This window comes from Giraffa tippelskirchi, chromosome 11, assembly GCF_054371585.1.
Source record: "Giraffa tippelskirchi isolate mGirTip1 chromosome 11, T2T-mGirTip1v1.2.pri, whole genome shotgun sequence".
NCBI lineage: Eukaryota > Metazoa > Chordata > Mammalia > Artiodactyla > Giraffidae > Giraffa > Giraffa tippelskirchi.
Window position 1 is genome coordinate 134,214,337 of NC_137285.1, and position 16,291 is coordinate 134,230,627.

The window sequence follows — 16,291 nt, forward strand, 5'->3', positions numbered from 1 at the left end:
ACTTCGCGGTGCGGTCGTCTGAGGCGGTCGTGTCCCGGCGGCTGCGGCCATGGCGACGGTGCGGGAGAAGGCGGTGGCGCTGAACCTGTCGGCTTTCCAGAGTCCGGCGCAGAGGCCTCCCGGTAGGTGCTGAGGACCCGGTCCGGAAACGGTGGGGGCCACGGGGCGGGCGGGGGACGCAGGCTGCGGTTCTCGCCCGGGTGGCGACCCCGCTGCGTTACAGCCAGGTCTGCAGCGGCCTCCGCGAGCCCCCGCACTGCTGTGGCTCCTTGGACCCGCGCCTCCGCGGGTGGGATGCCGCGCCGGAGCCTGCTGTCCTCGCAGCCAGCTTTCTCCTAAGTTCCCCAGACTTGAACTTCGCCGCGCGCGAGTCTGTGCGCCAGCTGCCTGCCGGGCATTCTCAGTAGGTCTCCAAACGGGCTCCACATCGTTCCTGGTGACTGTCTGAGCCGCACACCATGGCTCCACGGTGTAGCCAGGGGCCGAGTGCCTCTCTTGCCCGCTTTGTTCCCCAGACTCTTCCTGGGAGGGCTGAGAAGTTTCTGTTAATGTAAGTTTAAGTTCTACCGGCAGGAACTTGGCATAAAAGGCATTTATTAGTTACGCTTTCCGGATAAGCAGTATTAAAATGAACAGAAGTTTTTGATTTTCAGTGGTTGTTTGATATTAGGGGAGACAGTGAATTTTGCCAGCTTAATCATGTCTTAGGGGGCAGGTTACTTAGGATTTTAGTATGCTACATCTTGGTTTCTTTAAATGTCCAAACAATTGAACGGAATCGAATGATCAGTTAAAATTGCTGATATGTTAAAATTGCGATTCTAGCATACCCTGCATCTCAGTAGATAGAGTTAAGGCGTCCAGATAACAGTTGGCTTTCTTGTTTTCCTTTTATAAAAGTTACACTCCGCCCCCGCCCCTTTATGTAGTACTATGTGGGATGCTTATAGGATAAACATAAGTTCCCTTATTATTAAGTCTTTCATTTGTAAAAAAGCAAACCATTGAATTTGTGAGTCCTCCCTCAAGGTGATAGTGGTCAGTGGAGAGACGTGGGTAAAAGTGGGTACATCTCAGTGGCCCCGATTTTGTGTTTTACTTACAATTAGAAATGCTCCTTTTAATTTTCAAAATGCTAATGATAAATTGTGATAGACAACCACTTCTCATTTGTACTTTTCTAAGAACTATCTTAATATCGATCTTACTCTCCAATTGAAAGGATTCAAATAAGCATCTGATGGGTACGTTCAGAATTTCTCCAGTGTTTACAGTGTGAAGAGAAGGGGACTACTTCATCGTTTGGGAGTATAACATCAAACAATATTGGAAACAGTCTTGAGAAATCTTTAGGCTTACTTTCTGAGTGAAATTCCCAAATTTTACATGATTAAAAGCCTTGTCTTCTCTAACAGCTGAAATACTAATTCTGAGCTTTGGTCGTTAGTGAACAGGTTCTTACGATAAGGGAATATGTATTCAAAATTAAATAGATGACTCTCAGAGGAAAGAGTTGAAATATTGGTTATCAAATTTGAACCCAAGGAAAGAACCACTGTCTTCTGCACACCAGGTGCAGTGGGCAGAGAAGGGCCCACTGCCCTTTCTCGTTTGTTTTGCTTGCTGCAGTTGGAACCCTACCTGTTATCCTATGTTAATCCCCCTTCCACTCTTCAGTAGCCTTGTCACAGTCCTCTTGAGCACAGTAATGGGAGCCTCTGGTTCTTGGTTCCTTGCCATTCTCTTCCTGTGTGCTCTGTCAAGCAGCTTTGTATCTGTTTCTCTACCTATTAATAATTCTTCCATAGTTTAAAGGGGCTGTAACAACCAGGGACCTGATTTATGTAGAAGAAATAAAGTCTGTATGCTAACTTTTAGTAAGTCCTTTGAAGATATTTGTCTTTTAATATAGACAAGCAAGAAAGTGGTATGTTATCCTGTTATCCCTTTCTAATTGTAACCTAATTCTTTGAATTCACCTGATATCACTTTTCCAGGGAGCTCAAGTACTTCCCATATGCTGTCTCATTAATCTGTATGAATTAAAGCACAGGCCGGTGCCTACTTTCATTGCTAGTTTTCTAAACATATTTTAAAAGTGTTCTTTATTTATTTTACATAGATTACCTGCAGCCTTCTTCTCAGAGGCAGTGTCAGTCTTCAGTGTGACATCGCTAATGCTGTGTAAGAGGAAGACAAACTTTGGGCTAACCAAAACCAATATACAGTAAACGTGTTGCAATATTGATATTGGTGTATAGGAAGTTTTCCCCACTCAGTCGCAGCTGCCTAGTTTAACACCCAAAGCCCAGCTCTCTATATTTATCCATTTTCATGAGATTTTGGTTAATGTCCAATAAGTGTAGTCCTTTTCCTTTGTCTTAATTCTGTGAGTAATGTTTTAAAAGCTGTTTTGAAAAAAAGTAATTCTTAAATACAATTCTCCAAATCCTAAGTGATTTTGGATTTTATATACTTATCTTCTGATGAAGAGTTAAATCTTCTGCTATGAGTCACATTTGTCTTCTCATCTGCTAGTGATCTTTGATTGACTGCTGTTCAGAGCTTGACATCATCATCCAGGTGGTAGGAATGGGTAAAGGGTAAATGAAGGTGGGGACTGTGTTCCCTTAGTTCAGAGAAAGGAAGAGGAAGAAAGAGACCCTCCTTTTTTTCACTTTTTAAATAAACTGACAAATTTTTAGAATAGATGTAGATTTACAAAAAGTCATGAAGTTGGTGCATAGAGTTCCCATATACCCTTCACTCACATTCCCTTATTGTTGGCATCTTACATTAGGGCTTCCCTGGTAGTGCAGTGGTAAAGAATCTGCCTGCCAATGCAGGTAGATGAAAGTTCAGCCCCTGGGTCAGGAAGATCGCCTGGAGGAGGAAATGGCAACCTACTCCAGGTATTCTTGCCTGGAGAATCCCATGGACAGAGGAGCCTGGAGGGCTACAGTCCATGGGGTCGCAAAGAGTGGTACACGACTGAGCACGGGCACACTATTAACACACTGTTTTATTAGTACAGTACATTTGTCACAGTTAGTGAACTGGTGTTGATATCCATACTTTTACTCAGCTTTGCTTAGTTTTTGCTGAATATCCTTTTTCTGTTCCAGGGTCCCATCCAGGATATTGTTATACATTACTGTGAATCCACATCTCCTTTGGCTTTTCTAGATTGAGACAGTTTCCTCTTTGATTCCTATGCATCTGTTAATTGCTGGATATGTGCCAGCCACTTTATGTATGTCTCAGATGACCCTCACAATAACTGGCAGAAGTGGAATTAGCTATGTTTTGCATCAGAAAAGTTAGGTGGCTTGCCCACGATTGCATTATTAGTAATGATGGAGCCAAGAATAGAACCCAGTTCTCTGAGTCTCGAAAACCCAAGTTGTTCTCTTTCTCTATTCACAGAAGCCAGCATTAGGCCTGTTGCATTAATACAACTTTCCATGTCTAAACAGTATTCACTTAACCCAGGGTTTCTGAGCTTCAGCATTGTTGACATGTTCTTTGTTGTTGTGGAGGCTGGCCTGTCACTGTATGATGTTAAGCAGTGTCCCTGGCCCCTCTACCCACTAAACATCAGTAGCACCTCCCCCTCTTTGGCATATAGCAGCCAAAAATGGCTCCAGACATTGCCAAATGTCTGGGGCAGGGGATAAAATCATCCACTAGGAACCACTGTGTTAACCCTTCTTTAAAATATGTTAATAGTTGGCAATAATCTGCAACTAACAAGTATTGAATAATTTGAACCTTTGTGAAATATAAGGAAATTTGAAAGAAATGGGCTTCCTTAGTGGCTCAGGAGATGCAGGTTCCATCCCTGGGTCAGGAAGATTCCCTGGAGAAGGAAATGGCAACCCACTCCAGTATTCCTGCCTGAGAAATCCGATGGACAGAGGAGGCGTCTCAAAAGAGTTAGACATGACTCAGTGACTAAACAACAACAACAAGGCACTAGCTCACTGTTTCTTTAAGTTTTGTGCAAAATATGCCGAATACAAGCTGTCTGAATTCTTTTGTGTGTGTGTTGGGGGAGAGGGGGCAGTTTAATGCTCAAAAATGAAAATAAAATTGTTACATACTAATTTTGAAGTAACATGTTTTAGTAACATTGTGTGTATATTTACCTTACATTGGGATCCAGTTTTATAATGTCTTGATCTTCTAAGGAGTTAATCTATTTGAAGTGATTATAGAATTGTTTTCACCCTTATATTGGTTCTCACAGCAGGGCCGTAGTTAAAACTGACTACACAGATCATGGCTGATACTCCTTACCTACTTGTGACTTATGAGTAAATGTAATTTCTTGACCTGTCTGCCTTATAACTTGATTTTTAGGGAATTATTATAATAACTTGATTATTTAGCATGCATTTTTTAAAAGTAAAGAAGATTATTAGTGGTATTACAAATTCATATCAGTTCAATGTTAGAAGTTTAACTTTTTGTGGCTGGTAAACTTTTTGGGGTAGATTTCAAATACATGAAAAAAATAGCTCTTGTTTTCAAGCAGATAATGATGAGCCTGCTTGAAAACTGAATGTTAACTAGCCTAGACTTATGTAGTGTTCAAGAGCACGCGTGGTATGTTCTAGACCTAGTTTCAAACAATTTCTGAGCCTCTTGATAGCTTCTCAAAGCTTTTTATCTGACAGGTCAAATTTGTTCCCGTGCTTCGCTTCTTATATTGTGTTTGATGTTAAGTGTCCATATCTAAATGAGAGTGATCTGTTTTAGTCTCTAAAATCCTATAAATCAGCTTAGACCTGAAACCTACCGTAAACATAGTGTTTAACTCTTGTATCAGTAAATGAAGGAACTACATTATAAAAGTTAGGTCTATTATTCGGAGTTGTCGCAGCTGGTCTCTCTATAGACTTTGATCATTAGGTCATGATGCCTTTACAACATGCTTAACCTAATGTTAAAGAAGCATCATTGAAGATAGTGGTGAATTTTAAAAAATTGTCCAGCTCATATGCAAGTGAAGTTTAAGGATAAGCTGAAACTTAAATTCTGATGGCTAGACTTACAAAGCATTCCTTTTATACTTCTGATCTCTTGAATCCTGTTTAGAAGTCTCAGTAATTCATCTTACTGGGCCATGGTCAGTGATCCCAATGTTCATTTCAGCTCTTAGATGATGATAAATACAAAGTTTCAAACCAATATGTGGGGGATTTGTGTTCAGCTGTTGAAGTCAGCATTAAAAAAACAGGTTTTCCTAGTGTGGGTTTTGGCATATTTACTCGTCAAGTCCAGGGTATATTATATTTTAAAGTATCTGTATGAACATGACCTAGTTTGGGTCTGTGGGTGGTGATGCTTGAGGGGAAATATCCCAGGATGCAATGGTTGCAAATTAATGGTCAGTGAGAACAGAAAGGACCTGAAAGGGCTGAATTGTATTATGCCTGGAGGACTCTGAAAACATTGTATGGCTCACAGGTGCCTACTACCCTGCTCTAACCTGTTCTTTAATCTTTTATATTGTGTTATCCAACCTGCAAGACTTCCTGATTTCCCATATTTAAACAGCAAGTTAATATGGGCAAATATATTCTGTATATCCTAATTCCCCTGTGAAGATTAGCCATTTTTACGCCATTGAGGCTCTTACCCCCATCAGTTGTCTTATTGATCTCAAATTAATAAGTGAGTCAGCCTTATCCCTTAAGATTTGTATGCTTGCTTATAGGACAACTGTTGTTATATATGTTTCATCTTTAATATTATTACTGGCCCAGAAGTCTGTTTTGTTGGTACTTAATAGGCAGTCTGAGCTCTGCAAGTTTAAACCTTGCTTATTTTCCTTTCCTGTGTACTGTGGATAGTATATCATAAAATTTATGATACCTATCTTTATTTTAGGATTAATGACTACTAAGTGTTTCTAAATAGCTTGGTTAAGGATTTACAAATCTTAAAGTTGTTTTTGTTTATTTCATCTCATAGTCTCACTTAAAACTCTTTCAGTTAATCCAAGTCTTCAATGAAAGGTTAATGCTAAAACTATCTGGTGACTTACTTTTAATATATTTATAATTATATATTGCTGCTGATGCATATTAGGAAATGCTAATATATATTTAGTAGCATAAAACTGAAGATAAGTTTAATTCACTGAGCCTCAATTTCTTAAAAATAGGATTATTATTAACTATTTCAGAGAAGTTTGTTAGGATTAAGTGAGAGAAGGCAGAGCCTGTCATATTGTAAGTCCTCAGATGTTGGCTAGCGTTAATATAATGAAGATTTGGAAAAAGACTAAGGAGCAAATATTAAGTTCATTTAAATCTCAGCTATAGTCTCTGGTATATTAGGAAGTTAAGAATTAGTGAAAAAGTGAAAGTGAAGTCGCTCAGTTGTGTCCGACTCTTTGTGAGACCATGGACTGTAGCCTACCAGGCTCCTCTGTCCATGGGATTTTCCAGGCAAGAATACTGGAGTGGGTTGCCATTTCCTTCTCCAGGAGACCTTCCCAACCCAGAGATTGAACCCAGGTCTCCCGCATCGTAGGCAGACGCTTTACCCTCAGAGCCACCAGGGAAGTTAAGAATATTAAGAACTAATCCTCCTTTTATGTAGTCACATCTCACATGCTAGTAAAGTAATGCTCAAAATTCTCCAAGCCAGAATTCAGCAATACGTGAACCGTGAACTTCCAGATGTTCAAGCTGGTTTTAGAAAAGGCAGAGGAACCAGAGATCAAATTGCCAATATCTGCTGGATCATCGAAAAAGCAAGAGAGTTCCAGAAAAACATCTATTTCTGCTTTATTGACTATGCCAAAGCCTTTGACTGTGGGGATCACCATAAACTGTGGAAAATTTGGAAAGAGATGGGAATACGAGACCATCTGACCTGTCTCTTGAGAAACCTGAATGCAGGTCAGGAAGCAACAGTTAGAACTGGACATGGAACAACAGACTGGTTCCAAATAGAAAAAGAAGTACGTCAAGGCTGTATATTGTCACCCGGCTTATTTAACTTATATGCAGAGTACATCATGAGAAACGCTGGGCTGGAAGAAACACAAGCTGGAATCAAGATTGCCGGGAGAAATATTAATAACCTCAGATATGTGGATGACACCACCCTTATGGCAGAAAGTGAAGAATAACTAAAGAGCCTCTTGATGAAGGTGAAAGAGGAGAGTGAAAAAGTTGGCTTAAAGCTCAATGTTCAGAAAATTAAGATCATGGCATCTGGTCTCATCACTTCATGGGAAATAGATGGGGAAACAGTGGAAAGAGTGTCAGACTTTATTTTTTTGTGCTCCAGAATCACTGCTGATGGTGACTGCAGCCATGAAATTAAAAGACGCTTACTCCTTGGAAGGAAGGTTATGGCCAACCTAGATAGCATATTTAAAAGCAGAGACATTACTTTGCCAACAAAAGGCCGTCTAGTCAAGGCTATGGTTTTTCCAGTGGTCATGTATGGATGTGAGAGTTGGATGGTGAAGAAAGCTGAGCGCCGAAGAATTGATGCTTTTGAGCTGTGGTGTTGGAGAAGACTCTTGAGAGTCCCTTGGACTGCAAGGAGATCCAGTCAATCCATCCTAAAAGAGATCAATCCTGGGTGTTCATTGGAAGGTCTGATGTTGAAGCTGAAACTCCAATACTTTGGCCACCTCATGCGAAGGGTTGATTCATTGGAAAAGACCCTGATGCTGGGTAGGATTGAGGGCGGGAGGAGAAGGGGATGACAGAGGATGAGATGGTTGGATGGCATCACTGACTCGATGGACATGGGTTTGGGTGGACTCCGGGAGTTGGTGATGGACAGGGAGGCCTGACGTGCTGCAATTCATGGGGTCGCAAAGAGTCGGACATGACTGAGCGACTAAACTGAACTGAACTGAAGTGACTGAAAACAGTACAGCCACTCCTAGATCTGGATAACCAGGAAAATGACCTGGATGTATTTTGAGATTCCATCCAGTGTGTGACTCTGGCTCTACTCAATAGATACTAACTGTAGTGCATGCATGCATGTTAACTCACTTCAGTCATCTCCACCTCTTTGCAGCCCTATGGGCTGTAGCCTGTCAGACTCATCTGTCCATGGGGATTCTCTAAGCAAGAATACTGGAGTGGGTTGCCATGCTCTCCTCCAGGAGATCTTCCCCATCCAGGGATTGGACTCACGACTCTTACGTCTCCTGCATTGGCAGGTGGATTCTTTACCACTAGCACCACCTGGGAAGCCCAACTAACTGCAGTGCCAGTAGTAAATTTAGTTTCAACTTGATTTATCTAGTCAAATCTCCCTAATTCAACTCTTAAAACTACTCACATATTTGGCAAATTGGCATCAATTACTTCCTTCTTTGTTTAGTAATGCGTTATGAAGTATCTGGAATTTTAAAATATTTTGATAATTAAAAACAATCTTGCTGATAATTTTAAACTAACATCATAATAATGGGTAGACGGTAAAATTGAAAGTGAAAAAGTGAAAGGTGCTCAGTCATGTCCAACACTTTGCAACCCCATGGACTGTATAGTCCATGGAATTCTCCAGGCCAGAATACTGGAGTGAGTAGCCTTTCCCTCTCCAGGGGATCTTCCCAACCCAGGGATCAAACCACGGTCTCTCACATTGCAGGCAGATTCTTTACCAGCTGAGCCACAAGGAAAGCCCAAAGTGAAAATCACTCAGTTGTGTCCAACTCTTTGTGACCCCATGGACTGTACAGTCCATGGATGCTCCAGGCCAGAATACTGCAGTGGGTAGCCTTTCCCTTCTCCAGGGGATCTTCCCAACCCAGGGATCAAACCCAGGTCTCCTGCATTGCAGGCAGATTCTTTACCAGCTGAGCCACCAGGGAAGCCCATAGTAAAATTACCCATCTACTTTTGGTATTGGAAATAATACAAACAAATAGTAAAGGGTTTTTTGTGTGTGAGTATGCCTCTTAGTAATTTTTATGGTCAGTCAGTTCAGTCGCTCAGTCGTGTCTGACTCTTTGCAACCCCATGTACTGCAGCACGCCAGACCTCCCTGTCCATCACCAACTCCCGGAGTTTACTCAAACTCATGTTCATTGAGTCGGTGATGCCATCAAACCATCTCATCCTCTGTTGTCTCCTCCTCCCTCCAGCCTCAACCTTTCCCAGCATCAGGGTCTTTTCAAATGAGTTGGCTCTTTGCATCAGGTGGCCAAGGTATTGGAGTTTTAGCTTCAACATCAGTCCTTCCAATGAATATTCAGGACTGATTTCCTTTAGGATGGACTGGTTGGATCTCCTTGCAGACCAAGGGTCTCTCAAGAGTCTTCTCCAACACCACAGTTCAAAAGCATCAATTCTTCTGTGCTCAGCTTTCTTTATAGTCCAACTCTCACGTCCGTACATGACTAATGGAAAAACCATAACCTTGACTAGACGGACCGTTGTTGGCAAAGTAACGTCTCTGCTTTTTAACATGCTGCGTAGGTTGGTCATAACTTTCCTTCCAAGGAGTAAGCGTCTTTTAATTTCATGGCTGCAGTCACCATCTGCAGTGATTTTGGAGCCTAAAAAAATAAAATCTGCCACTGTTTCCACTGTTTCTCCATCTGTTTGCCATGAAGTGATGGGACCGCATGCCGTGATCTTTGTTTTCTGAACATTGAGCTTTAAGCCAACTTTTTCACTCTCCTCTTTCACTTTCATCAAGAGGCTCTTTGATGAAACAGTATGAAACATGAACAGTGTGAAAAGGCAAAAAGATAGGACACTGAAATATGAACTCCCCAGGTCGGTAGGTGCCCAATATGCTACTGGAGATCAGTGGAGAAATAACTCCAGAAAGAAGGAAGAGACAGAGCCAAAGCAAAAACAACACCCAGTTGTGGATGTGACTGGTGATGGAAGCAAGGTCTGATGCTGTAAACAGCAATATTGCATAGGAACCTGGAATGTGAGGTCCATGAATCAAGGTAAATTGGAAGTGGTCAAACAGGAGGTGGCAAGAGTGAACGTCGACATTTTAGGAATCAGTGAACTAAGATGGACTGGAATGGGTGAATTTAACTCAGATGACAATTATATCTACTACTGCGGGCAAGAATCCCTTAGAAGAAACGGAATAGCCATCATAGTCAACAGAAGAATCCGAAATGCAGTACTTGGATGCAATGTCAAAAATGATAGAATGATCTCTGTTTGTTTCCAAGGCAAACCATTCACTATCAAGGTAATCCAAGTCTGTGCCCTGACCAGTACTGCTGAAGAAGCTGAAGTTGAACGGTTCTGTGAAGACCTACAAGACCTTCTAGAGCTAACACCCAAAAAAGATGTCCTTTTCATTATAGGGGACTGGAATGCAAAAGTAGGAAGTCAAGAAACACCTCGAGTAACAGGCAACTTTGGCTGTTGGAGTACAGAATGAAGTAGGGCAAAGGCTAATAGAGTTTTGCCAAGAGAAGCCACTGGTTGTAGCAAACAGCCTCTTTTAAACAACACAAGAGAAGACTACACATGGACATCACCAGATGGTCAACACCGACATCAGATTGATTATATTCTTTGTAGCCAAAGATGGAGAAGCTCTATACAGTGAGCAAAAACAAGACCAGAGCTGACTGTGGCTCAGATCATGAACTGCTTATTGCCAAATTCAGACTTAAATTGAAGAAAGTAGGGAAAACCACTTGACCATCCAGGTATGACCTAAATCAAATCCCTTACGATTATACAGTGGAAGTGAGAAGTAGATTTAAGGGACTAGTCTGATAGAGTGCTTGATGAACTATGGACAGAGGTTCATGACATTGTACAGGAGACAGGGAGCAAGACCATCCCCAAGAAAAAGAAATGCGAAAAAGCAAAATGGCTGTCTGAGGAGGCCTTACGAATAGCTGGGAAAAGAAGAGAAGCCAAAAGCAAAGGAGAAAAGGAAAGATATACCCATTTGAATGCAGAGTTCCAAAGAATAGCAAGGAGAGATAAGAAAGACTTCCTCAGTGATCAATGCAAAGAAATAGAGGAAAACAATAGAATGGGAAAGACTGGAGATACCGTCAAGAAAATTAGAGATACCAAGGGAACATTTCATGCAAAGATGGGCTCAATAAAGGACAGAAATGGTAGGGACCTAACAGAAGCAGAAGATATTAAGAAGAGGTGGCAAGAATACACAGAAGAACTGTACAAAAAAGATCTTCACGACCCAGATAATCACGATGGTGTGATCACTCACCTAGAGCCAGATATCCTGGAATATGAAGTCAAGTGGGCTTTAGGAAGCATCACTACGAACAAAGCTAGTGGAGGTGATGGAATTCCAGTTGAGCTATTTCAAATCCTAAAAGATGATGCTGTGAAAGTGCTGTACTCAATATGCCAGCAAATTTGGAAAACTCAGCAGTGGCCACAGGACTGGAAAAGGTCAGTTTTCATTCCAATCCCAAAGAAAGGCAATGCCAAAGAATGTCATACTACGGCACAATTGCACTCATCTCACACGCTAGTAAAGTAATGCTCAAAATTCTCCAAGCCAGGCTTCAATAATACATGAACCATGGATTTTCAGATGTTCAAGCTGGATTTAGAAAAGGCAGAGGAACCAGAGATCAAATTGCCAACATCCGCTGGATCATTGAAAAAACAAGAGAGTTCCAGAAAAACATCTATTTCTGCTTTATTGACTATGTCAAAGCCTTTGACTGTGTGGATCACAATAAACTGTGGAAAATTCTTAAAGAGATGGGAATACCATACCACCTGACCTGCCTCTTGAGAAACCTGTATGCAGGTCAGGAAGCACCAGTTAGAACTGGACATGGAACAACAAACTGGTTCCAGATAGGAAAAGGAGTATGTCAAGGCTGTATTTTTTTGGTAGATACAAAATTATACTGTAAGTGAATACACTATGGTTCACTGCAGTCCCTATATTTATTTAAACACAAAAGATGAATTTCAAATGACCCACTGAAAATCTATGACTTGTGCAGTGAGTTGAGGTTTTTTCCCCAGCCATACCACAAAGCTTATGGGAGTTTAGTTCCCCAGTCAGTGATCGAAACCAGGACCCCTGCAGTGGAAGTGTGGAGGCCTAACCCCTGGCCTGCCAAGGGAATTCCCAGGTAGAGTTTTAATGTGCCTCAGAAACTTATCTTTGCTTTCATCTTACACATTCTATCTAAAAAAGGAAGGAAGGTTGTTTCAAGTAGGAGTTTCTTTAATTATAATGCCCCTTATTTCTTACTGTTGTACTGTTGCATATTGTTTTTCTTTTTTAGACTACCTTAAGGGAAATAAGGCTTCCCTGGTAGCTCAGACGGTTAAGAGTCTACCTGTAATGCAGGAGACCTGGGTTTGATCCCTGGATTGGGAGGATCCCCTGGAGGAGGGCATGGCAACCCACTCCAGTATTCTTGCCTGGAGAATCTCATGGACAGAGAGCCTGGTGGGCTATGGTCCATGGGGTTGCAGAGAGTCAGACATGATTGAAGCGCCTTAGCATGCTCGCACAAGGGAAGTAATGAGCTTTCAATTTCTTTGCCAAAATATCTTGAAAATAAAGGAAGCTATATACTTAACAAAAATGAGGGCTTAAAAACTAGAACACTGAATATTCAGAGAGTCATTCAAATAACACATAAAAAGGTATACTGTGTTTCCATAAAAAGAAAGAGCAAGCCAGCTAGCCAGCAAGCTGATGATTAGCTAGATTTAATTCCATTAGCTTGCTAAAACTTAAGGTCCATTTTCTTTTCATTATTTCTCCTTTTCTTCTTTGTAGCTGTGTCAAATATCAATTTATTAAAGTGAGGAAAAAGATAAATCTTTGAAAGCATGTTTTCTTTATTTTTTATTTAGCTAAAACCTTACTTTATTTCTGTGCTTCTCCTATCTTTGCAATAGTCTCTAAGCCCCTGTTGAGCAGGAACCAAACTGTTAGTTTACAGAGCACTTAATTCATGAGCATGCATAATAAGCGTTTAAAAATTAGTTTATTCCAACAAGCATTATGTGTGAATGTATATCTATAACTATACGTCTGTCTAGCTATCTATCTGACTAATAAATGCTTTGAAATCATGTAGACTGAACCAAATCACAGCACCACCATTACAGTATAATGTTCAGAAGTTATACTTAACCTCTGTGAATCTGTTTTCCATTTCTCAAATATGACGATGTCTGCTTCATAGAGTTGCTAAGATTAGATATTTATGTAAGGCATTTAATAGTGTTCCTTGTTTGGTAACTGCCACAAGGTCCTATTTGATCTGCACCCCTCACTCCCGTTTCCACTCTTCTCTAATCTCACTTCTGTTGTTCTTTTCCTTGGTCACCTGAGTAGGTTGTGGTGGCCTCTCTCCTGTTCTCATAGCAGAGCACCTCCTTCCTTCTCAAGGCCTTTGCTCTTTCTATTTTCTCGGCTTTCCCCTCAGATAACTGCACAGCTTGCCCCCTGATTTTACTCAGGCTTCTGCTAAGGGATCACCTTTTCAGAGAGATCTTTCCTGACCTCCCATCTAAAAGAGCATTCTCTCTCTTACCTGGCTTTACCTTTATCAATGCCTTCTTGGCACTGATCTAACATACATGTTTTGTCTGTATCTTCCCACAAAAGTGTAAGTCCTTAAGAACAGGGACTTTATTTTGCCGATTCTTGCATCCTAACACATAGAACAGTGTTTAGCGTATAGTAGGCACTAAATTTTTAATTAATTGCTACTAATAATTTCATATTTCAGTAACAAGCTGCCCTCATAATTGTTCCTTATTAATAAATTTGGAGATTGCTACTTTTTACTTAAGGCTTGCTTAGACCTTATTACAAATGAGCAAGGTGAGTCTGTGATCTTTCCCATTTCAGGTTTCAGTGTAGCCCAGAAGCCGTTTGGAGCCACATATGTTTGGAGCAGCATTATAAACACTCTTCAAACACAGGTGGAGGTGAAAAAACGAAGGCATCATTTAAAAAGACACAATGACTGCTTTGTTGGTTCAGAAGCTGTGGATGTCATTTTTTCTCACCTAATGCAGAATAAATATTTTGGTGATGTAGATATTCCTCGGGCCAAAGTGGTAAGAGTTTGTCAGGCACTTATGGACTACAAAGTATTTGAAGCAGTTCCAACCAAAGTCTTCGGAAAAGACAAAAAACCCACATTTGAAGATAGTAGTTGCAGCCTTTATAGATTCACAACGATACCTAACCAAGACAGTCAGTTAGGGAAAGAAAACAAACTATGTTCACCTTCCAGGTGAGTATATGTTAGATTTTCATTTAATATGGGCAGGAAGAGGCGCCTTGTTAGCACAGTCAGTCTCAGGATATTGGCAGGGGGGATGTTTACAGGATTTTGTCTACCTTTTAGTGAGATGCTGACTATCTTTTACTTTTGAAATAGTAAATTAGGCTAAAATCTGGGTCTGTGGGTAAATTTGATAAAGTAGAGTGAACTTTTATTTGCTATCTCCTAGAATTCTTATTTGTTCGTATATTTAGCAGAAATCATCAACAAATTTTGACTTTCCTGCTTCAAGTTACAATCATAGTATAAAGAATATTAGAGAGTTTATATGCAAAGTGGTATGAGAACAGGAGAGGTGAAGACAAACAGGTGGATTGTCACTAGAATCCGGAAAATAGCAGTTGTGAAATATGAAAGGAGCCAGAATGCAGAAAATTTCGTAACACATTTTAGGGAGTTTGCATGTGATCAGACAGATGTCAGGGAGGCCATAGAAAGACTCTAAGTATGATGAGATTGACTTTCAGAAAGGTCATCTTGGCAGCTATATGGACAGCCTAATGGGGAGAGCTAGGTAGAAATCTGTTGCAATACTGTGATCTACAGATGAGGAGGAAGTAGGCAGCAGTAGTGGAGAGGGAGGAACCATTTAAAGGGAGACAGAATTGTAGAACCCAGTGACTGAAATAGATACAGGTCATAACTGCATAGTTAACATAGTTATCTGTCATGAAATAAAACTTTTCCCTTTTATTCCCCTCAGCTAAATGGTGAGGAGGTGACCGTGTAATTGAAGCTAAAGCTCAGATCTGACCCAAAGTCAGGCATATAGTGTATTGACTTTGAAATGTTTTTTAATTCTATATGTGAAACATGATGAAACTAACTTCTCTGCATACGAAGGAAGTAGGAGGACAGATAGGGCATGGTCAGTACTTTCCAAATGTAGATCCCCGTGCTTTATCTGAAACCTTTGGAACAGATGCTTATAGAAATTTGGAACTTTGGAGATTTTACAAAGCTAATAATATACATATATCATTTACTAGATAACACTCCTAGATACAGGAGACATGGGTTTGATATCTGGGTCAGGAAGATCTCCTGGAGTAGGAAGTGGCAACCCACTCCAGTATTCTTGCTTGGAGAATTCCATAGACAGAGAAGCCTGGCAGACTACAGTCCATGGGGTTGCTCAGACACAGCTGAGCATGCACGCAGATAACACTCTTAGAGAGATCTGGGACAGCATCTGGTAATCAACATGTTAATATTTCTGCAGTGAAAACATTCATATTAACTGGGGTAGATGTAAAGGCTATGATAATCTCAGAACAGGTTTTGTCACTGTATGAATTCTGAATAGACAACTTTGAATTTTTCAAAGCTTTTTGGGTTTCAGAATTTTGAATAGGGGATTGTAGATCCATATTTGATGAGCACTGTCTACCAGAGAATGCCCTGGAAATAGAGATCACTAATAAAAACAATAAGCATAATTAAATTTGACTATGTCTGATTGTGTTTTAAAATTGAAGACACAATTTTAGTCATTGAATCACTTTAAGTGCTCAAAGGAGAATTTATTTAGAGTGCGTATATTCAGGTTTGAGAAAGAAGGCGGCATGTCTTATATTTTATTTTCCTCTTAGAATTAACATTTGTTATGCTTTTGCTGTGAAATATATCAACTGTCTAGAAACTCTTAGCTCTCAAATGCAAAAATATTTCTGTGGGCTTACTAATAAAAATTTATGAAATAAATTCGTTCTAGATATACAGATGCATTATTTAAGTCCTCTGATATCAGATCTGCAAGTTTGGAGGATCTGTGGGAAAACCTGAGTTTAAAGCCTGCCGACTCTCCTCATGTAAATATCTCTGCAACCTTGTCTCCACAAGGTAAGCTAAAGATGATACAGGAAGAATAGAAGACTAACTTCAAATAAAGTTATTTAAATTTTTTCAGTCTTAACCTTTATTAGAATTTAGATATTCAGAGCACAAAGAAAGAGCACACTGTGTATTAAAGCTGTTTATATTAAGTTTTAACAGAGGTCTATT

At 40.4% G+C, this 16,291-nt stretch overlaps 1 protein-coding gene across 1 annotated transcript in view; it reads left to right on the plus strand.

The window, feature by feature from the left end:
* The window catches only part of DEPDC7 (DEP domain containing 7), a 21,961-nt gene continuing 5,670 nt past the window's right edge, over positions 1-16,291 (plus strand). The window contains exons 1-3 of the mRNA XM_081543850.1: positions 1-122; positions 13,846-14,236; positions 16,002-16,129. Coding sequence (XP_081399976.1) covers positions 50-122; positions 13,846-14,236; positions 16,002-16,129 — 592 coding nt within the window. The 5' untranslated portion in view covers positions 1-49. The remainder of the gene's footprint in view (positions 123-13,845; positions 14,237-16,001; positions 16,130-16,291) is intronic.